Source organism: Hesperophylax consimilis, chromosome 4, assembly GCF_061612785.1.
Source record: "Hesperophylax consimilis isolate HC1 chromosome 4, BYU_Hcon_1.0, whole genome shotgun sequence".
NCBI classification, from domain to species: Eukaryota; Metazoa; Arthropoda; class Insecta; order Trichoptera; family Limnephilidae; genus Hesperophylax; species Hesperophylax consimilis.
In genome coordinates, this window is record NC_142839.1 from 33,605,550 (window position 1) to 33,629,677 (window position 24,128).

The 24,128-nt window shown below is 32.2% G+C and overlaps 1 protein-coding gene and 1 long non-coding RNA gene across 2 annotated transcripts in view; one reads left to right on the forward strand and one right to left on the reverse strand.

Moving 5' to 3' along the window:
- LOC149424598 (inactive hydroxysteroid dehydrogenase-like protein 1) overlaps positions 1–3,635 on the forward strand; it is a 68,590-nt gene extending 64,955 nt beyond the window's left edge. Inside the window, exon 6 of the mRNA XM_089631435.1 lies at positions 2,739–3,635. Within this exon, the coding sequence (XP_089487561.1) occupies positions 2,739–2,846 (108 nt within the window). The 3' untranslated portion in view covers positions 2,847–3,635. The remainder of the gene's footprint in view (positions 1–2,738) is intronic.
- Positions 3,636–5,722: 2,087 nt separating this feature from the next.
- LOC149424599 (uncharacterized) lies at positions 5,723–23,991 on the reverse strand. Its single transcript, XR_016302120.1, has 3 exons — positions 23,862–23,991; positions 23,177–23,296; positions 5,723–6,146 (listed from the first exon to the last, which is right to left on the reverse strand). It is a non-coding gene; the product is annotated as an uncharacterized LOC149424599 (long non-coding RNA).
- Positions 23,992–24,128: the final 137 nt, after the last annotated feature.

Here is a 24,128-nt window from a genome sequence, read left to right on the forward strand (position 1 = left end):
TTTTTATTAATTCAGTATGGTTTCTTAACAGGGGATATACCCGTCACAGGACGCCTGGTAGATGTGAAACATCGAAATTGATTTTTATGGAAGGAAGTGAAAATGAAAGTAAACAAGTATTTATATTTCTGATCATAAAAAAATTATTTTATTATGATTAAAATATACACAAAGATATATACAGTTCGTTTTTTAGTTATAAAACGAATATTTTTTTAATAAAGAAATACCACAGATTACTAAAAAAACATATTGATATTGAAGAAAGCTTTACTGCACAACAACAAATTTTACTTTGGAATGAAGAAAAATATTTCAGATAAGCTCCGGGGCAACAAAACATCCCACAAAGTTTACTCTTCAATGAGCCTTTCCCGCACAGAGTTTTGGCGGCCGGGCAGAAAGAGCCGAATAGTCACGAGGCTGGCCGAATGAGGTGTAATTCCGCGCAAGAGCGTCGTTCCAGCTTGATACACAAGTGTCGGTTTTACCTTCCTAGGCGCGGTAAAAAAACTTTCACATGAAAAACAATTGTGTTAGTAGTAATTTATTTATTTATTTGTATTCTACTAAAGCAAAATGATAGGAAAACACCAATACGTTATAAAGGTTAATCAAATGGTAATTTAGCATTAAGGTTAAACGCAACGCTCGTTGTATTCTACGTGTTCATAGATGGCGTTAATTAATTCATTGTATTAAAACACGCTTTTTGCAAGGTATTGCTTTACAATATTAAGACAAATCATTTGTTTGCGCCCGTATATACGCAATATGAATATGAATCAATAGTTTTGTTCGTTTAAAGACTTAATTCTTTCGAGAAAGGCACACAAATACAATATTGTACCGATGATTCAATCCAATATTGTATTTGTATGCCTTTCTCGATAGAATTGAGTTTTTATATGGACAAAACTATTTATTCATATTCATATTGCGTATATGCGGGCGCAAACAAATAATTTATCTTAATATTGTAAAGCAATACCTTGCAAAAAGCGTGTTTTAATACAATTAATTAATTAACGCCATCTATGAACACGTAGAATACAACGAGCGTTGCGTTTAACCTTAAGCTTCGCTTTGGTTTTTTTTTGTATTTTACCTATGGTTATTACCACGCTACAATTTGTCAGTTCAATACACTTTTGTTAATATTATGACCTATATACTATGTAAGTAGCTATTTACCTACATTTACGTATTTAAGTATTTCGAAAATTTATTTATGAACGTTATAAGTTCCGCAGTTCAAAAAAGAAACGGTATTAAAAAAAACTTGTCGAAGATTTCAGAGACAGGTCCGTTACAGTATTTACATTTTTAATGGTTATCTTACTACAATAAACATGAATTGCCATTACATCATCGTTTAATTAGAGAACGTATCTTGTCTGACGATGTGTAGTGTGTAGTAGGCATGCATTTAATCGAGATTCGACAAGGTTACATAAACTAACAAAACATTAATTTATTTGATTGACCTTGTAAGTTGTTTCCTGGAAGATCGCCATTTGGTTATTGTCTTCCTGATCGACCGTATTAGCGTTCATCCAAGCATTTCTACACAGGCCAATTTGGGAGGCGGTATGGGTTCCGCCGCCCCGGGAACCATTTACGTTTGGTGATTTAGGAGGGGTACCCGGGTTCATGGAGTGAAGTTTATCCGGGTCTTGGCGGCGGATGCGTTTATCCACCAACTGATCGGAAACTGGTTAAGGGAGATTCTTTGACCTCTCCAACAGGACTCTTTCGGAAAATCGCCTTGCACCGTAGTTGGAGGGATGGATTCATACGTCCGTCATTCCTGGACTCATTGACCTCAATATTCTTACCCACCCTCGTATCTTTTTCCTTCCCACAACATCACAACCTTCTTTTCCTATAAAGACCCTCCATAGCATCCCCAGGTGACTTAGGCCCTGAGGGGAATTATTTTCCTCAGGCCCTCCTGCGTGAAGCAAATGTAAAAAAAAGGCTTTAAAAAAAGGTTATGGAACACTCGCATTCTTTTCGAGATAATCGAGTTTTGATTCATCTAGGAGTGATTGTCAAAAAATAATCGAGGTTTGATTCGTCTAGGAGTGATTGTCAAAAGATTTTTATTGATATTTTATCACGATTTTCCCAGTTTTCTCCGCTACCAGTTAAGTTATTTGAATGCCTTCTACCTATCTATTTATATAAAGGAGAGTGTGTGTGACAGGCGTGCGGCCGGATGGCATATTTCCTTTTCCGTGTTCAAGATGATGCAGTACTAGATTTTAGAAGGAGAATTAGCGTAACAAACCCAAGTGTGTTTCAAGATAGATTGCCGTACTGCCTCCTAAGATACAGGGCGGGCGGTGAAGATTTGGTTTTTATAAACTTAACAGTTTTATTCCTAGACCGATGAAATTTTGCACCTTATCCTTTCAAAACAAGAGGAAGGTTGCTGTCCAAATTAGTTTTAAATTAAAAAAAAACTCTGTTTAACGCCCGGACAACGCTGGGCATTATAGCTAGTGTGATAAGTACCTACATAAAAAAATATACTAATAAACTTGAGTGTGGCTACTCAAAGAAATATTTTAAAATTGAATCGAAGTAAAGGTGGGTAGTCTGCGTGAGGGAGGATTGAGGACTGGAGGCGAGTGACGAGGGAGAATATTTGTGGAGATGGTCAAATTCCAACCTGGGATGTAGCTTGATGATGATGATGAATTATGTGTTAATTTGTATTGTTTTTGTTTCAGTACTTTTTCATCGCCATTCCTCCAGTATGGGTGAGAATCCTGATCGGAGGCAACATGAACGAAAGTTTCCGGGAAGAGTACTTCAACAGCAAAGTCAAGAGCAAATGATTCTACCTTCATCGCACCTACATATAAATACTCTATACTTATTATTATTATTTCATATCGTTGGAGGAAGGGCGATGAAAAAGTACTGAAACAAAAACAGTACTTTTTCATCGCCCTTCCTCCGGTGTGGGTAAGAATCCTGATCGGAGGCAACATGAACGAGACTTTCCGGGAAGAGTACTTCAACATCAAAGTCAAGAGCAAATGATTCTACCTTTATCGCACCTACATATTTATAATTACTCTATACTTATTATTATTATTTCATATCGTTTAGATTCCTGTCACCTCACTTCCTTATCCTTTCTATGGATATTTAAAAATAATAATTTCTTTATTATTATTAAAATAAAAAGTACAAACATTTTGTATGTCAAGTTCAGACAGTACGATGTTTAACTGTCTGTTGAAAGACAGTTAAAAAAAATTTACGTATAAAAAAAATCACCTTTTTAGTTTGATCGAGTCAAATAGTTACGATGATTTAGTTCGATTTCATATTTTTATTTTTAAATTTAGCATGGCGTCTTCTGCTAAATTGTTGATATTTCTGGTGTCAACAATAATTCATGGAAATAATAACGCGTAGGTCATAACGATCCGATGTTTTTATTATTTATTTTTAAATAAATAAATATATAATCCGTGGAACCGGGCATATGTAATTATATAAATTAAAATGTAATGTGATGATAATTGATTGAACTTTTGTATAAATGTAAAAAAAAATGTGTCATATTAATACTTACTGTAAAGGCATTCTTATTAATAAAATGCTTTAAATTGCAACTGACCTTTGATTTTCCCCTACCTCTTCAAAAATATTCTTTATTTGGTGAACATAACAACGAGGTACCTACATTTTTATTTTGCTTTTCTATAACTATAACTCGGGTATACATATATTATATGCCACGGACCTTTCCGTAAATATATAAAATATATTCTACAAAAAAATGTAATATTGTTTATAAATTATATTTTTCGTAAAAAACTAGAGTCAAACCATAAAAAATACTTTGGACTGTGCGTGTTCTAGAACCAATTGTCCAATCGAGATAACCTTAAGGCCATGCATTACGTCGTGTAATATTTTAAATTGAGCCGCTATCAATAACAACCCTTACGTAGATGGCGATAAGGTTTAAATTCCCGCTTAACACCATCCGCCTGTTTTGATTTATGCAAGAAAAAAACATGGCCAAAAAGTGCCTTTTATTTTATTTTGTGGATGTTCAGGGATAAATATTTAATTTTTTTTCGATCTTTTTATAAATAACTTAATTTGACACATTATACAATCAAATCATAACCGAAAATGGGTTCGTAAGTAGGAGATTTTGAACTTGAAAGCAATTTTCATAGGCCTTTCCTTTTTTTTTTTTGGGCTTATATAAAAAATACTCGATTATTTCAAAGGCCAAGATGTATTCTACTCGCAGTATTTAATTAAAGCATCTGAAACATTTTTAGGCGACCAAATTTTCAAACCAAAAACACATGATTTTGCATTACTACGTATGGCATCGCCTTAAGTTATTTGTTGTTGTCACAGACATATGAATATTAATAGACTAGAACTTAAGGGTGAGGGGTAAAATCAACTGTTGAAGAACGAAGAGGGTAAAGCTGACTGTGTTTCGTCAATAAATCAATCTGACAGTATATAGGCATCTCGCATTATAATATCACCATTTATTTCTTAAAAGTAAAATCTGCTTTTGAATGAATAGACATTTTTACATGGGAGCGCAAATTACTCGCCACGTTATAAACAATTTTGCGAAGTCCAAATTCGGCAAAAAAATTTTCTTCTATTTTCAGAGTCGAATATTTTGTTCACGTATTTAGTTAAGACACTTCTATAAATGTTCATAATTTACTTTTAATGTACTTCATAATTGTGTTTTTTTATATATTATGTAGATGAAACCTGTGACAGGTAAAAACACGATTTAAAAAAAAAAAACAGCTTAATCTGTTGGACAAACATGCTTTATTTGGAAAAAACAGCGTCATCTGTTGGACGTAAAAGCAACACGCGAAATGGTTTTTCTATCTGCACAAACAGACTGAGTTACAGCGACGCGTCCCGGAGTACAGCTAATACAATATAAAAATACATTTCAAAGCTCCAAGGTTTAAAAACTTACAAAATTTCTAGAACAGTCGTTGCAATTCTGCTTAGTATTTGCTGCTTTCTGCTTAGTTGTTGCATGCAATTCTGCTTGTATCTACAAGATAGGATTTTTTAGGATACCCTAATAAAATAAGACAGTATTATATTTTTAAGTATAAGATTTTATTCTAAATCAATTCATACATACAGTCATAACCAATGTGTGATAACATAAACAAGATTATATCTTAGTAACGAATTAACAAAAACAGAAGACTTGCTCAGAATAATATGCAATCTACAATATCTAAAAATATTATAAACTGTAATCTAATCAGGGTAAGGCAAGACAATATACAAAAATATACGCAAAGCTTAAGCCTATTTTTACAAAAGTGAAAACAAACAAAATCTTGAAAACGTTATTTTTAACGTAGCAAGGAAAAATATTATGTACAATAATTATTAGTGAAACTTTTTATCTATACAGCTTTAAGTTAAACGTGAATATTGCTGTATTTTTTTAAAATTGATGAAGATATTTTTTTAAATTTTTGGGATTTCCTTGCGATATTGGAATTTGTTCAGTACATTTAAAACACATACTTATAAAAAATACACACGCGAAAATGCAATGATTATCGATTAGTAATAGAAAAAAAGATTTGTGGATATGATTTGATGATTGCTGTTGATGTAAATGATGATGATGCACAAAATTCTATCATGTAAACATTGACAACTTTAATATTTTGAAAAATTGCGTGTTGGTTTTTTTGTGTTGTGGTCTTCGAAAAAATATTGTTTTGTTGATCATGATGTTCAAAATTATGTGCGTGTTTTATGTAACAAGTGACACTTAAACTTATTGGAGATGATCTTATATATTATCCTGTCAGGAACATTGTAATCGGTGATGAGAACCGCTGTATTTATGTCACCGGTGACAATTGACACTTTCATTCTTGATAGCGATTTTGGGACAACGTTCAGGTCACTTATGACATAGTTTTTTTAAATGGCGATGAGATGATGATGATGATGATGATGATGATGGAGTGATGTACATTATGTCTTCATGTCACTGATGACATTGTCATTTGTCATCGATTTTAGATGTTAGAATAACCCGACTCCATTGATCTTCTTGGGGCGGATCTCTGCAAGAAGACATCAGGATTCTGGAATAAAAGAATAGAAGAGCAACGTTAAAGACATACTTTGTGATTTTCACGACTAAAATTAATGTAGTGATTTATTTTTGAGGTATTATGCCGTGTTGCGCAACCCCATTCTTTAACCATCCGAAACGTTGGATAAAGAAGGAGGTAACGCAACACGGCATAATACACCAAAATATCTAATATCTTAACAAAAATAATCTCTATAACAACGAGTCAATTAAGTATATATTTATTTTTTTAACAACAAGCGATGAAACCATTTTTGTTTTATTACTAGTTTGATTATGTTTATTCAATCAAGAATGGTTAGATTACGATTATTATTATATGAAGTCATCGTATACTTGAAGGTAATTTTAATTTAATCATATAGGTATCCGAAATCGTAAATAAAGACTTCCTTAGATTATTACAACCTGTGATTACATTACACAAACCCCATTCCCATTGAACGAACTCATACATATCGTGTATAAGTTCGTTCAAATGCATAGTTTACTTGTAAGTTAACCTACTTGTACACAATGTAGGTTTCGTAAAAAAAATGATATAAATAGACCATTAGAAAATAAAATTGAAAAAGAAAATATATGCTTGAAATATGAAATAACGATATAAAAAATAAATCTGAAAACATTTTCTATCCACTCTCACAGCAAAAAACAAATATCTATTAATACATCTACTTATTATTATTACAGTGTAGAATACATTAATATATTTTTAAATACATGTATTGTTAATTAAAAATCACCTAAATAGCTTCAGTTTAATTTGGTACAGAAATAACTCCCCGGTTATATCCGAACACATCTCACACAAATAAAACTGTCGCTGTGATTTATGAATGGAGGAAAATGGTGGGCGTTTCATTGTCTCTGTTGTGTTTTATAAATATACTTTGACAGTTATTTAATTTCTTCAGTGTGTTTATATACAACATAATTATAAGAGACAATCTCCTGAGACAACTGGCACCTGTTAATACAAATTAAAATAGTCATAATATCGTTGTAATTTTTAAATGATAAACAAATGTTTCTAAGACAAGGTTTTATGAATAGCATAATGGATAATAAATAATTATAAGCAATAATTAGTCGCTTGAAATATCAATACAAATTGAAAATATCTGCCGAGTGAAAATAAATGCCGCCAACGGGAATTTATCCCGTGCCTTCTGATGTCCGGTCAGGTGCTCTGAAACCACTGAGCTATGCCGGCTTATTTCCAACCCACCAAATGATTCAATATGTACTAGTACCTCAATCAACAATTACTGCTTATTATATTTTTCCACCTGTAAACAACCTACTCTATTTTTGTAAAAGATGCTTTGTTAGTGCTAAATTTCTCACTAGATGGCGTCGAGACATATAATATCTTCATTTATTAGTGAAATGTTTTATTTATCATTGGTTTTTGGGACCCATGAGGTATTGCAGCTTTTACCGTGGTTATATGTTTTCCTTTTACTAATTTACACGTCGTTCTGCTAATTGTTATTCTACTAATGGAATTTTGAATTAATGTTAATTATCCTGGATCTGTCAACGGTAGGTGAGTACTGTTGTACTTAAAAAGAAGAAACATAATACACTATTATTGCTTGACAAAGACAAAGCCTCAGTTTGCTGTACGAAATTGCGTTTACCCGAGGCCGGGCCTGGACACAATGTCACCGCAAGGTGATGATAATAAGATTAGTATAATTTTATTAAAAACCAAGGCTAAATATGTGATATTTCTGTTTAATTAAATTTATAAAAAAGTCTCAGTAGGTTGACATAAAAACTAGCCTAACTATTTTTGATCCAAAATAAAATTGGTAAGATCCCAAGAATCAAAATATATAAAATTAATGCTCCAGCATCAACGGCTTCGTATATCATTCGTCAAATTTAAAGTTAAGTATCGCAAAAATTCTTTCAGACTTTTAGAATTGAATTATTTTTTCAAATGTAAAAACCGCTTTAGTTTCTCGCGTAATTAATTTCAACCTTGTTTACTTATGACCAGAATCCGGTGATTTACAGTTTTTTTTATCTATTCGTTGTAAAAATAAATTGTACATCATGTTTTCTGCTTGAAATGTTGTAATAAGTTGGGCAATTAGTTGAATTTATTTGTATGGTTAAGTCGATTTGTAAACAAAAGTCCGCCATCTGGTAACCACACGTCAATAAGTTTTGTGGCCAAATATCTGACACTTAACTATTCAATCAGTAACGATTACTCCAATTATTCCGAAATATGAATGTAGGCCATCTTGGAAAATTCTATTGGTGAGATTTTGAAATATTTTATTTTAAACCAGGTTAACGGAAATTACCCATTTTTTAACTGCATCGCGGTGCACTTGAATATGTGCGTAGGACAAATCAACCTATTAAGACTATCTACGACTACTGCTTAGATACATATTTTATGCAAGCATTTTCCGATCTTGTTATATATTATTTCACTGAACGGGGCTAGGGGGATAAAGGCATCCAAATTCGGTGATGCTACGAGCAGTGGTGGTTCGTGACTTTTGGGTGTTCTACAGTGTTAATATTACAAATGTAGCATTGTTGACGTTGTAGTAGCAGAAAACGTTTTTTTTTCAATAATTCGTTTTTTTTTTTTACGAAGATTTTTAGGTAATCCGTGCGGCGGAAATTTCCTGAAAATCTTCATACAAAAATTTTTCAAAAAAAAAATCTATTTGCTACAACAACATAATTTATGAATGCATATTTCGTAATGCCATTTTTTGTAATATTAGCACTCTAGAACACCCAAAAGTCACGAGCCGCCACGAACTGGCTACGAAGCAAAATAAAATGTCGACATTGGAAAAGTACCTGTTTGTTCAGGAGAGGTAAAATAATATCATTAAAGCCATATCAATAAACGTTTCGATTCTGAACGGAGATGTAATTTTGGCGATAGTGAATGTATACCTATATCACTCTTAGAATGAAGCTCGAGCATAATTGAAGACCACAGAGGAAAAACAAGGAATGTCAGTTAAAATCCCAAATTGAAATAACAATGCCATGTAGCGGCTTAACTGTATCACTTTCTTATTGCTAAATTATTTTAGCAATAACCATCGCTGTCAAAAATTAATACGGTTTATTAAGTTATTTATGGCAGTGAAGAATCACGAGCCTCCGCGCGCAAATAGACAAACATCAACTTTTTGTTCAACTGAGGCTCAAATTTTTTATAGTAATTTGCCACACGTGTCCTAAAAAGAAAGAAAGGATAAGTTATAGTAAGGAGAACAAAAAAGAAGAAAGACGCATATTGTTAAGAATAGTTTATGAGAATACCCGCTGGTTATGGTGGGATAAAAACTGTAAAGCGCCCCTGAGGTGATATCTCACAAAAGCGGCGCTATACAAATTGTCCAATAAATAAATAAAAATAAAGCATTAATAATGAATGTCAGTAGGAAAAACATAAGATTTTGATTTAAGCAAATGTGTCTTAAATTGACATTCCTTGTTTTCTCCCCTGTGGTCTTCAATTTAACTAATTTAACTAATTACTAATTCCGCTATGACGTTTTTGAATTTGAGACCTCAAATTCCCAGAGCTAGAAAGATACTCATATATAACATATTGCATGTTGCAAAGATGTTTTTTGAATTTAATGAATTCTGTCTAGCAACTTCTTATGTTACTATGGATAGACCACTAATTATTTGTCCACATATAACGGAGTAAGTGCTTGACATCTGAGATTTGCATAGTGTCGAGATTTGAACCTGCGACCTCAGGGTTAAAAGGATCTTACCACTCTATTTGCTCATCAATGTGAAAAGACGAAGAAAACTTCTATGAACTGGGTGATTTCCGTCTCGTCACTTGCCTTATATTGGGACAGCACTAATTAGTGGTCCACAAAGAACTACGCCGAGTTTGAACTTGCGACCTATGGGCCCTGAGCCAAGAATATTAAAAGAAAGTAGGTGCATTTAAAAATATATCTTCAATGAACTGAGTGATTTCCGTCTTGTCTCCTGTCTTTTATTGGACAGAAGTATTTTGTGATGGTCCATATAGACCGGCCTTTAAGTGCTTGATTCCGGGGATCACATCAGACATTAACATATATTAAGCATAAAGAAAATGGTGCAATAAAATGGCTACGGGCCAGAGACAACAATTTTTCCTGAAACGTTTCCACAATTTCTGACTTTCGGGCCGACCCACGCCGACCCACAAAACTAAATGAGTGAATTTGCGTTGCCGCCAAGCCGATCGTTGAAAAACTCAAAAAAGAAATGTAATAAAAATGTGAATTTTATCTTCCCGCCATACTGTGTTATGCCATTGAGATAATTACTAATTTTACTGCTTTACGCTCAGAAATATACCACACAGCAGAAACACACCTAAGTTACAATGTATACAACAGTTCTTATATAAGTAGCAGGGATGAGATACTTCAAACTTCAAAAAGCTGGCTTGGAAAGTGAAAAAGTAAATATTATTTTAAGAACTTCCGTATAATATGTTGAATAATATTCCATTAGATCAGATTGGAGCAAAATTACCAGCCGAATCGCTCAATATAAACATAACAGAATAAAAATATTATCGATTTTGAAGGGGTTTACAATATCAAATGTTTACGATACCCGAATTTCACAGTGGTAAATCAGATCGTTAAAAAACGTTCAAGATACGCAACTGTCGAAAATCTATGGCTAGTTTTTAATATTAAATATACTCTATAGGTTATTGTATCGCACAAGACACAAAAAATTACACTATAGATGAATACAATCACATCTATTGATTAAGACACTATCTAGATTGCATTTAGTTTGAGTTGAATCTTGCAATCATACGTAAAGATAGCAGCCAAAAATATGCGTTAAGAAAATTGAGATAATGTTGGTGGGTCTCAGTCGATGACATGGTCGAGTTAACTCAGTGGTCAGAGCACTTTCCCGGCAAGGAAGAGATCTTGGGTTCAATTCCTAGATGCCACTGAATCTTTTTTGTTTCAAATCTTTCGTTTCAGTCTACTAAAAAAAGAAAATTGGAACACAGTTTTATCCAATGATGACCCAAATCAATCACTAAACACCTTCTATTCAATATTAAATGATAATATCAAGAATAGTCTTGAACCAACATCAACACCTAGAAGGAAACATAAAAAAATAAAACCTTGGATCACGCGTGGATTGATAATTGCAAGCCGACACAGGAATAAACTGTACAAAATTTACAAAAATCATGAGAACTATTGTATGACAAAAAATATTCCACCTAATGGAAATTTAAGACAACAATACATCACTTATAGAAATTTTTTCAATATTCTTATAAAAAAATGTAAACATGAGTACTATATTAAACAATTACAAAAAGCCGATAATGATTCTAAAAAAACCTGGCAAGTCATAAATGAAATAACAAATAGAAAACATAAAGTAAAAACATTCCCTGAAAAAATTGTTACAGATGATAAAATAGTCATAACGGATATAAGAAATATTGCAAATAAATTCAATGATTTTTTTACAAATGTTGCCTCAGATATAATAAATAACAATCCCGCATTTCAAAACCATATACATCAACCCACTCAAATGGACGAACACTCTGAAAATTGTCCTAAATTATCTCAATTTAAACGTGTTACCGAATCTGAAATAATAAAACACATTGACAATCTTAACACAAATACAGCCAATGGTCCAGATGAATTGAGCGCCATCGCTATCAAGTCTACTAAACAATACATTTCGAAGCCCTTGCAACACATTTTTAATTCCTGCTTTGAAAAAAACGTTTTCCCAGACGCATTTAAACTCTCCAATATTGTACCAATACATAAATCTGGATCAATCTCTAAACTAGACAATTACAGACCAATATCGCTAATATCCCAACTAGCAAAGATATTAGAAAAAAATATTAAAATACAAGTACTAGAGTTTTTAGAATCTAATGCACTTTTGTCCACAAATCAATATGGTTTCAGAACAGGTCTTAGTACAGATGATGCTTTATTTAATCTAACAAAAAATATATACACCAATCTTGACTTAAATATGAAAAGTTTAACAATCTTTTTAGACCTGAAAAAGGCGTTTGATACAGTTAATCATAATAAACTGATTAGAAAACTCAATAATATAGGAATTAAAAATAATTGTCTGTCACTTTTAACAAATTATTTACTTGACCGCAGACAATGTACAAAAATTGGTGATATTATTAGTAAACCAGAATCTGTGAGACATGGGGTTCCACAAGGAACAGTTATCGGTCCGTTATTGTTCCTAATCTATATCAATGATCTGAGTAATATCAGTATTCCGGGAAAACTATACTCATATGCTGATGATATTGCAATCACAGTCGATGGTAAATCTTGGAAAGAAGTCTCTGAAAATGCAAATAAGTGCACATCCATTGTCAAAGAATGGCTAAACCAAAACCTTCTAACTCTGAACTGTGAAAAAACTATTTATATTCCATTTTATAATACCAAAAGGACGGCACCCTTAACTCACCTAAATATAAGGTTTCATAACAATACTTGCCACCCTGTTTCGTGTTCTAACTGTGTAGAAATGAATTCGGGGAACACAGTTAAATACCTAGGAATTACTATAGACAGCCAACTAAAATGGACAAATCACGTAGAAAAGCTTGTAAATAAACTTAGGTATTTAACTTACATTTTTAAACGATTAAATAACATAGTTGATATCAAAAGAATGAAACTGGTTTATCATGCATTGGTACAATCATCAATATCCTATGGAATAATTGGATGGGGGGTATCTTTAATAACCAAATTAAGCCGCTAGAAATAGCTCAAAAATTAATACTAAAAATAATGTTGCAAAAAGATTTTACCTTCCCCTCCTTGCAATTATTTCAAGAAGCTAAACTCTTAGATATAAGAAAAATTTACTTTATGCAATGTCTGAAATATATATTTTCACGAAATGTACATTTTACAAAAAACGAAAATCGTTCTAGCAGTAGAGTAAATAATGCATATGAGGTTCCTCTATGCAAAACTAGGCTTGCGCAGAGACATGCTTTTTTCATTGCCCCAAAAATCTACAATGCACTCTATCAGACTGTAGAAATTAGATCTAAAAATATATCGTCCTACAGCATATACAAAAATGTAATAAAGACTTGGATCACCACCATTGACACAAATACTTACATGCTATAAAATCCTACCTTTTAAATTTTATTTTAAATTTACAAATCCTTAATTTTTCTATTTTTCTATTTTTTAACCTTCTTTCTTAAAAACTGCACTAAACAAAATATGTATACCCACGAACTGGCGATGCCTATGTGGGATTTTTTTTTGGTTTATATGCATACTATTCTATTATATTTTTTATTTAATTGTATCATTTTATTTTTCTTATCTTAAAGCTACCTTTTTTATTTTTTACAGTACCTTGATGTAATACTTGTTTTTGTAATACTTGATTTTTGTAATTATTTCTTTATGCATGTAACAAAAGAAAATTTTTAATAAAGAAAAAAAAAAAAAAAGAGTCTTTCTTATATGTATAATATTGTCTTTGTTTAAACTTTCCTGATTAAAGCAACCTTCTTACATTTGCTTCCATAGCACGGTTCTGAAATTCCAACTTTGGTAATCTAGAATATTAATAGTGCTACAGATATTAAAATTTTGAAATTAATTTTAATTCACTATTTTCAGGAAACAAGTGCTAAGGAATCTCAACAGGGAGAGGGAACTCCTGTTTAGAATGTAAAACGACATAACTTCGCACATTCATGGCATGGAACAAAAACCGCTATTTTTCAAAATTGCTCCTGAAAGGAGAGGTGGAATGTTAGAGTAGGAAGAGGAAAAAAAATCAGTGGACAGGTAATCAAGGTTTGGAGCTATTCAAGTTGGCTGAGGACCGACAAATGTTTGACAGGATAGTTGAAAACATTCTTTGAAGAATGCTGCAACCCAAATGCGAAAAACGCATACATTTTAAAACTGTGACGACCCTCTCCGCTAGCGAAAGAATTATTATGAATTCTATCAAACATCTAAGCAAAATGGACACATTTTTCCATTGATTTCTATGTTTTATTTTCTAATCTCTTATACGAGGAAAAATGATCCTTTTAAAAAAGTGGTAGCTGCCAAATTTCCCGATAAATTTTAGTCTTTCAGAATATATCGAGAACACGTATTCTTTTCCTATTAAATATCATGACGGAATGATACAATATCAGATGTCAATATGAATATCAGTAATTGTGTTCTGCCGTCCTCATAAAACATTTGCTTTTAACTGAATTCTGTCAATTCAGTCGTTAAAGGTCTGCAGTACCCCATTTAATAGGAAATCTAATAATTTTACATGATTTTTAATAAACAGTCTTTTGAGTTTTTTCCGTGAAATGTGTTAAAATGAATACTTTAACATTTCCCAGCTACCTCGAAAAGTCGACATGAATTCGAAATTACAACTGAAGTCGGCGGCAGACTTCAAACCGCAGCGGCAGACCGCAGACTTAAGGCTACATAAGGCTACTAATGACGGGGTTTGCTCGACGCTCACATTTGAATTATTTCTGATGAACGTATTACTAAATTCTTAAATATTTCTAGAGGCATCTCTACGGATGTAGGTTATTTATATTTAGGATTAATAAAAACAGGCCCTTACAATTACATTTTTTTTGAAAAACTGTTTGAAAAATTTATAAAACGTTTTTCAACCAGAAAACTAGCGGTAAGCACCAGATTTTATTTTGCTAGACGGGAATAAGTAATTTTCCGAGGGATCCAGAAATTTTTTAGAGTTTAGTAATACGTTCATCAGAAATAATTCAAATAAACCCCACGGAAATAACGCCTGCCAGGGCAAATTCAACCGCAGGTCTGTCCAATACACCAGAATCGCGTCGAATATTCTTGTACACGGCTCCTTCACTTACGTCGTTAAGATTCTGGCTTTATTTTAGGGTATTATCTCGTCTTACTAGTAAATATTATAGTTATTATACGCATTATACTTACGCATCCCGGATTAGCCTATTTCAGCATATCGCTCGCGATACACGTCCAATGGAAATATATGGCGAGCGATATGCTGAAATAGGCCAAGCCATGAAAATATAGCGCGCTTACAGCTTGGTCCTTCACATGCATAACTTTAGTCGAATAGTGATTATGTCTGTCACAAATAAATTACTAATAAATGAGCTAGTTGTTAAGTAGATCACTCGGAATATAATCCACAGATCTTTGTGAATTATTAATGACACTCTGTGTGTATTAATGACTATTAAGACGACACTTTTAATGACCGTATTAATGGAAGTCTTTCATTCAGAAGCAACGACCGGAATTTCATTCTGTGATAAGTTCGTGTGAACATTCATTATTACTGAATATATTATTTCTGATTCCTAAATAGGGTATCAGTAAATGTATACATTTAAAGTATATATCGAGTATGAACATATTATAATGTATGCCCGTGCGCCGACCTTGCCTATGTGGGATTTTTGTTATTTTAGACTTTTTATAAAAAGCTTGTTTTTGTAAAATACAATATCTAATCTAAAAAAATGTATTAATTAATAAAATGAAAAAAGATAAACAATTTACCACCTATTAAATAACAAAAATTTTGAAGAAAAGAGATTACACTCTGGATTATCACATTTAGATTAAAAATAGTTTTAATACTAGTATTAGAGTCTACCTGTCTTTCCAAAACTAATTTTTTTAAAACAATGTTTTTTTAAAATAACTATTTATAGTTAATATCCTAGGTACGCAACCGCAGTTAATTCGAACGTAATACCCATACAGGTGAATTGATTGCATACAGCATGCATCAAATATGTTGGAAAAGAAAATCCCAGATTGTTAACATTTTAAAATTCAAATTCGATGATAATGGTCATCCTTTTGGTCTGATAAAAAGTAGGGTTCATAGACATATGAATATTAGTAGACCTGCCCTAAGTGATTAAAAGCGTATTATCCCCACTCCCCATACCGGTTCCATTGGAGCCGGCTGGGCTCGCGTATGGCCTCAAGTGAAATTTGAAAACGTGACGTCATCATTCTTGTGCGAACTATGGTCGAGGCATCATCGGTTCATTTTACGAAATAACACGGCAAAATGTTGACTTGTACTATGAAAACTTGTAAAAATAGATGTGAAAAAGAGAATAAACCCAATTGTCGTATTACATTCCATATATAAGCATTATTTTAAGCATATTCACATCGTATAATATAGATCAGTTTTAGAAACATATACTATCACATCGAGAAACGTCTGGACGCGAAACACAAAGCTGGTTGGTTGCTGGGAAGTAAATTATGAACATTTATAAAAGTGTCTTAACTAAATACTTAAACGAAATATTCGACTCTGAAAATAGAACCGAATTTTTTTGCCGAATTTGGACTTCGCAAATTTGTTCATAACGTGGCGAGTAATTTGCGCTCCCATGTAAAAATGTCTATTCATTCAAAAGCAGATTTTACATTTAAGAAGTAAATGGTGATATTATAATGCGAGATGCCTATTTACTGTCAGATTGATTTATTGACGAATCACAGTCAGCCTTACGCCCTTCGTTCTTCAACAGTTGATTTTACCCCTCGCCATTATCTTCTCTTCTATTAATTCCTATGTCTGTGGTAGGGTTAAACGTCGTTGCGTTTGGTAATAACCTCAATGTTGGATATCTAGGTATATGTATATTGTATATGCAGCAATGAAAACTGTCCGAAGGTCGTGTGGTTTATGTTATTTTTAAAAATTATTAGAAAAAGAAAATAATTGCTTAAGGACGTGTCACGGATTTATAAAATATTATTTAACTAAATAAATTGAAAAAAGTTATTAAAAAATATGATACGGCCGAGAATCGAATTCTGATCAACTGTTTGGAAGGTAACTTTGGTGACCTTTACACCACCAACTATGGTAACAGTGGCATAAATTCATCATACGTATTAAATACGAATTACATGTTTTTTAATGTTATGTACATCACATCCGAAAATATATTCTTTATAATTAAATGCCTAAAGAATTGTGTCTCAAAGTAATGTTGTATGTTAATTTCTTTTTAATAATTCAACGCATTTAATAACGGAATTTTTAAATCAGTTCTTAATGTTTATTCTGATCTTAATTCCTCCATGATTGTTTTCTGTTTGGTGTTGACCTTCCCCAATAATAAACAAGGTCACACGGAGAACAGAGTGCGGCTTGACTACAAGAAAGTGCAAAAAAACTATCCGACATTTTGATTTGAAGGTTCAATGATGTTAAATGGCCTTTTTAAATATTTACTCGTGGAAGCACGATGACGTAATACTATAATGGTTAACTTTATTAACTTATGATGCTGTGTATTTTGTTGGCTATCAAAATAAATTAAATTAATTGCAGATATTCAAATATATATATAATTTTAATTTCTTCTTTAATATAATAATTTTAAATTCACTTTGTGGAATCATTTTGATTAAACCACTATTTTAATTAAAAAATATCTACACATTTCATAACCAAAGTTTCCAACATGTGAAAGCAATAAGTAACACATTATAATTGTTTTAAAACATTCATTCTTGAAGTAGGTGGGTACTTACTCAGGCGAACTTTAAATATCGATCGTTATTAATTCAATTTAATAAAATGGCGATATTAGATGTCAGGCAGTGAAAGGCTGACTTCTACGATAAATATCTCGTCTATGAATTTTACGATAATAAAGCAATACAAATGGTTATATGGGTATGAACATTGAAAACCCAAGTCTAAATAATTCAGTATAAGCAATAAGGATGAGCTGCCGCCAGTTAATTACTACAGCTTTGCGGAAAATTACTACAAAAGAAAACAGTATTTACAGAGACATTCCCTTGTAAAACTTTAAGCTTTTACTTGACTTCAGTAATTTATCGCTGTCCAGATGTTTTGATAACGTTAAAGTGCGCTAAAAACATCAACAGACACGCGATAAGTATTTGTGCAAATTTGTTTATGTTTTAAAGCTTTTGTAATGGAATGAAAGATCTGTTGAACCCATGTTGACTGTAATGTTGACACTATTCCCCGTCTCGTGACTGTGGCAGTCTTTGTGTCACGGAAAATGTTGTGATATTTTGTTGCTTGCAAAAAGTTTTTGAAAAAAAACGAGAATTTGGCAACGAATGCGGACGGTAAAAATGTACTGAGTTGTTTATTATTTTTACTAACATGGCTTAGGTACTGCGGTAAAAATGCGTACCTACCTACCTACAATGCATTCATGCAAAGATGCAAATAAGAATTCAAAATATTAGAGGGCAATCACACTATATTACCTTGATCTGTATGTCTTTGTCTATGATTACCGCCATTATGACATGTCAAAAATTGTCCGAAGCCGTTTTTGGGTAGGAAAACAAGAAAGTATTTAATTAAAATAATATGTCATTAGAGGCGCTAAGATTTTAAATACATCTTTTCTGCAGTATGAAATCATTAATTACTAACTAACCATCACACCGTTTCCCTGCAGGGTAGGCAGAGAGGACGGAGGCCAAACTCGGTCTTGGCACACACTTCTTGCCTTATTCACATTCATATATTGTCTCATACATACTCTTTTATTATTCTGACTCTTGACATGACTGACTCGAATTTATTTGATTGAGTTGATTCACTTGATCGTGCCGTGTCTTCCTCGGGCGTCCCCGACTTCTGCTACCATTCGCATGCGTTCCATTAACTAAAAATACAAAATCATTCTTATGTTGTGCCTTTTTCGATTTTCATATTATTTGCAGATTGTTAATATTTTCAATAAAATTTCAATAATGAATGACAATAAATTACAATGAAGCATAAAGATCTTAAAAGTTTGTTACTTACCTAATTACTTTACACATCGTTACAGCTTTACAGAAGTCATTCAGTATTGTTAAATACGAACCTCCTTCACAGTCGGAGAAAACTTACTTATTTAAAATATTGATAACTTATTAAGAATCTTTTCAAATTATTCATATTCCGATTTCAAACGGGACAGCAGGCCCTTAGCGAATAAATTGATAAGTTTCTTGTAAAACTTTAAGTAAAAAAGTGATTTCGTGAAAACGTTTTCATAAAAATGAATATATTTTCGCATTTCGTCATTATATATTTTATCAGGGCAAATGAACTAAAAGTTTAACAGGAAACGGCCTGAAATTCCGTTTTAACCGATTTACGAATAAATAAGCAATACTTTTTTTTCTCCACTACTACACGACTAGAAATATATATTTTTTTAAATGGAAGATATTCTAGCGTAACTGTGATATATAGCTATGAAACGGGTTTTGTATAAACAAAATGTGGAATGCCTGATTGTATACCTTAAGATTTTGTTGTCTAAATTAATTAAGAATAAGGAGCAATTTTTCTCTTTATTCTTTATAAAGGTAGAACCTACAACTACAAGAAGGCATGTAGCAGCTTTACAGGACTATATTTTTATAAACAAATCCAGTATTATCCATGTCTTATAAAAAAAAGAAAAATGGCTCATTACTTCAAAATACGATGATAATTTTATGACTTCTTCGAAACCCAAGAAATGTACAAACGCTAAAACATTCGCCACCTTATTACTTGTGAGGGAGGCATGAGAAAAACACAAAAAACAGTGATGGATGGGGCATGACGGGAAAAAATTGGGTTATCTAATAAAATCGGCGCTGGAAAAGTAGCGGAAAATGTGAAAAAAGGTGACTCAAGCAAAACATCCCGGTATTATAATAGAATAAGAATTATATGCTGAGATGAGTCTTGCTTTATTGCTATGCACGGGTGCAGAACAAAGCGAGCGGGTATCAACATTATTTGTTCAAACGAAGATTATCGTGAAGTCACTATTTTCGATCAATCTTTACTATTAATCGGTTTATTTTATGAATACCATAAAATATGTTTCGGATAAATTGAATCTTTTCCTATCGTTTCGCTTCAGTAGAATTAAAACAAAATTGTTCCAACCAACAAAAACATATACTAAACTAACGTAAACTAATTTTTTTTTAAGAACGCATATAATAAATAAATATAAAAAAGTTTTTATGGCTAAAGTTTTCTGTGACAGTTTCCCTAAAAGAATAAGTTTTTTTTCTCACTTATAAAATTATTAACAAAATAAAGAAAATCACCGTTTCTAGCCTCTGTTTGCCAATCGATTTTTAAGCCTATGTTACATGTATTCGTGGTGATATAAGGCACTCTAAGAATATACACATTTTTGACTTGTGTATTTCTCTTAACAACTGTTTATTTTCTAAAATTCAGTTTGATTGAATTGCTTGAAAATGTAGTGCCGTTAAAAATATTAAATAGATGCTAACAAATTAAGAATAATTATTTCATTAGTATGGTGGTGTGTATTCACATCTTAAAATACGAAAAAGAGCTATTTATTTGAAGTTTTTAGTAAATGTTAAACTGACCTTTGTTGTCAGAGTAAACGTCCGGATAGCAGAAGTTTACGAGTTAAAATACCGGTAACGTTATAGCATTTTATGTACCTAATCTTTAAATATTTAAATGGCTTGATTCTAGCGATTTTAGTATTTTTTGGGAACAAAGAGCACTTACTTTGTAATTTTATTTTTATGAACAGATTGATTTAATGTTTTTTATAACAACTATAATATTACGCGTGGTAATAGCTGTTACTATGTCCACTTAAAGAAGGTGTAACTGGACCTGTAAAAAAATAAAATCGGTAAAAAGACGCTGGCGCCCAGTATAAAATAACTTTTAGTGATGTTCAACATTAAATAAAACGTAAGTGAGTAGTACTTAGATGTTCCCCTCTGCCCCCCATCATACGAAAGAAGAAGAAGTAAGTAATAACGCCTCATTTTGTTAAAAAGAGCTTCTTATATTCCGCACGTTCACCGAAAAACAAAGTACTTAAAAAATACTAAAATTTACGATTTAAAAAATGTGAGAATCCAAGAAAAAGCGTTTTCAAGCACATATTTACCGAAAACTACAAATATTTATATGACTAAGCTTGTTATGCAAAATGAAAAATCCACCGAAATAACGTATAATGTCTTACATCTAGTTGTTAACGTCAAATAATGCCGACATAAATATCTTCTATTAGTGCTTCGGCCGAGCGTACTGTTTATAAATAAGAATTCAAACGCAAAGAGTTTTTTTCTAATGGTGGGCATTAATTTGAGCTTTCCTGATGTTAGAGCTTCGAAACGTCTCTTGAGAAGAGATATGATTGACAGTTGCGGCCAGAATACACCAGCTTTAATGTTAATGTCGGAGCCGAAGAGAATCTGGCCAACACATTACATTATCTTAAAAGCTGAGGCGTGTTTATGGGGGCAACTGGAACGGGAAATTTGTAAATTCATAATGCGCTCTATTTATTTTGCGTTTCAGAGGAGCCAAAAGTAAATTTAACATTGGCTTGAATCTGGAATTAGACGGTTAATCTTTCGCTGGCAAAGCGGAGGATTGCATCTGTTAATCTGGAATTTCATTCGGCAGTCAGAGCACACAATGAGGGTGTTTGTGTACCTACAAAATGTTGCTTGGAAGTTGCTTATCTTTGAAAAATTGAATATAGATTTGAGACATAAATCAACACTGACTCAGTATGAAAAGTAATTTTGTCACATAGAAGATTGTAAACAACGCGATGCTATTTCTATTCCCTCATTCTTCTGTTTGGTTATCTCAGCAAATACCCTTGAGTGGTGTTTGTCGATTTTTAACAGATTTATCAGTCTTGAGTTTCTATGTCAGCGAATCTCTTTTTAGCTCAAAATGCCATTTCCACCAAGAGCTATAGCGCTATGTTTTTTTAAATTTTCAAATTTCCAGAAAAATAGTTACTGAAAAATGAATAGCTAGTAGGTAATTGCAATTAACTGACATCTCTAAAAAACATATATTTCATGAAAGAATAGGATAAAAGCTCAACTGGGAGCAACTTTCAGCTGCGGTTATTTAAATGCATGAACGAGAACTCAGTTGATTTATGTGTGAAATAAATTTACTACCTACATTTAATGTTGCGAATCAGACTAGGTCAGCTCTAACATTAGAAATAAATCGAAAATTAAAAATATATTCAGTTTATAGTAGTTTGGTATCATTATTACTTTTTTTAAAGAAAGGCAAACATTCCCGGGCTTTGAAATCACGACGCCTGGGTAGGACGCGATTCCAACTCAGCCACTGACAACAAACACAGCAATCTCGAAAAGTTTTTGTGGCAATGTCAAATTTTATATTAAAGTGAGAAACTGAATGAACTCTTTAGGTTTTCTTTAACGTATATGCAAACATTCAATCACGTCAAAGTGTTTGGTAAATACCTAACAATCTTCAAAGGTTAAAACGTGGCCTTAGATTATCATAAATACCTATAATACATTTTTCGCCAGTGAATTCAATATTCTGTGATGCTTAACATAATATTTTACAACGAGAAATTATGGAATTTTACTGGTGGCTTCTGAGACAGAAGGTTAGAAGACAACAACAACATTAAAACGATCGGACGAGAATTGGACAATTTCAATTTGTTGTATACTTCACATTATTACAATTACGTATTTAATAAATTACCTCACCAAACACAAAAACCTTGTTGCTGTATGATGAACAACGGCGATCATGACTCTCTACTTTATAAAACACTGTGTTAAACATGTATTAATAATTATTTGTAAAAAAATATACATTGTCATTATGAAAGAAATATTTACATTTAAAAACTTTTGTGAAACAAACTAATTGGGAGTTAAAGAAAAAGAAAAAAAAATGTATACAAGAGGGCAAGAGACAGATCTAAAAATGATCCAAATTAAAAATAGTTTTCATCAAAGATACATAAAAGTGTTTATATAAAAAGGCTCCTTTAAAAGAAGCTCAAAATATCTTTGGTTGAAGATATTGAAAAAATACTTGAAGAAAATAAAACAGTTATAAGAAAAAAAAACTTACTTATCCCGAGAATCCTGAATAAAGCAGCCACAGTGATAGTAAAAGAAATACCAGGATGAGGTAGGTCGCCGCCAGGTTCGTGGTTTCTGCGTTCGGCATCTTGCGCCTTTCTTGCTTCTTCTACACACAAGCAAATTAACATTACAATCATCGAAAGTAAATTAAAAGGATTGCAATCAAACACCCCAAAAGAAAAAAAAATAATAACCAAACCCGAACCAAGGTTACCAAGAGATATTAATAACAAACAGAAAATAGAACCCATATATATTTCCCGGATTTGAAGGAAAATTTATAATTATTATTTATTACCTATTAAAATATCACACAGATGTCTCAAATTATTTGAGTGTGGGTGGGTACTTATTTACGATTATACCAAATTCACATTGAAATACGAGGCATAAATGCACTAAAACCAAACAAATTTATAATAAAAGTGTTTATATAGATTGTTTTAAGAATCCCTCACACGATGCTGAAATTTAGCAAGTCCTTCGAACTGATTTCACTGTCACGAATAAAAATTAAAATGTTGAAAATATAATCGAAAACGTTTTCCAGGATTCCAAAAATGATATTATTTATTTTTTCTTTCATCGGCGATGAGTTCTGCTTTATTTTGTATATTTATGAAAAGCGAGTAGGCACTGGATTTTCAAATAAATATTTTGTTGAAACTTACTTTCTCGGTACAGAAAATGTGTATGCCTGATGAGCACGGAGGATTCTGTTTGGGAAATCCAACTAGCGCCTGCCGGGAGCTTTCCCGCCCACTCCGCGGACCAATCAGAGCGCACTCGTGGAACACAAATATTATTTTTAAAACTTGAATATATATTTTCAAATAATATTATATTGGAACACCGTTTCATTTCCATAGATATTATTAGTAAATTAAGATGTGGATTTTACCATAAATATTAGAGTTTTCATAAGTTTGGGTGTGAAA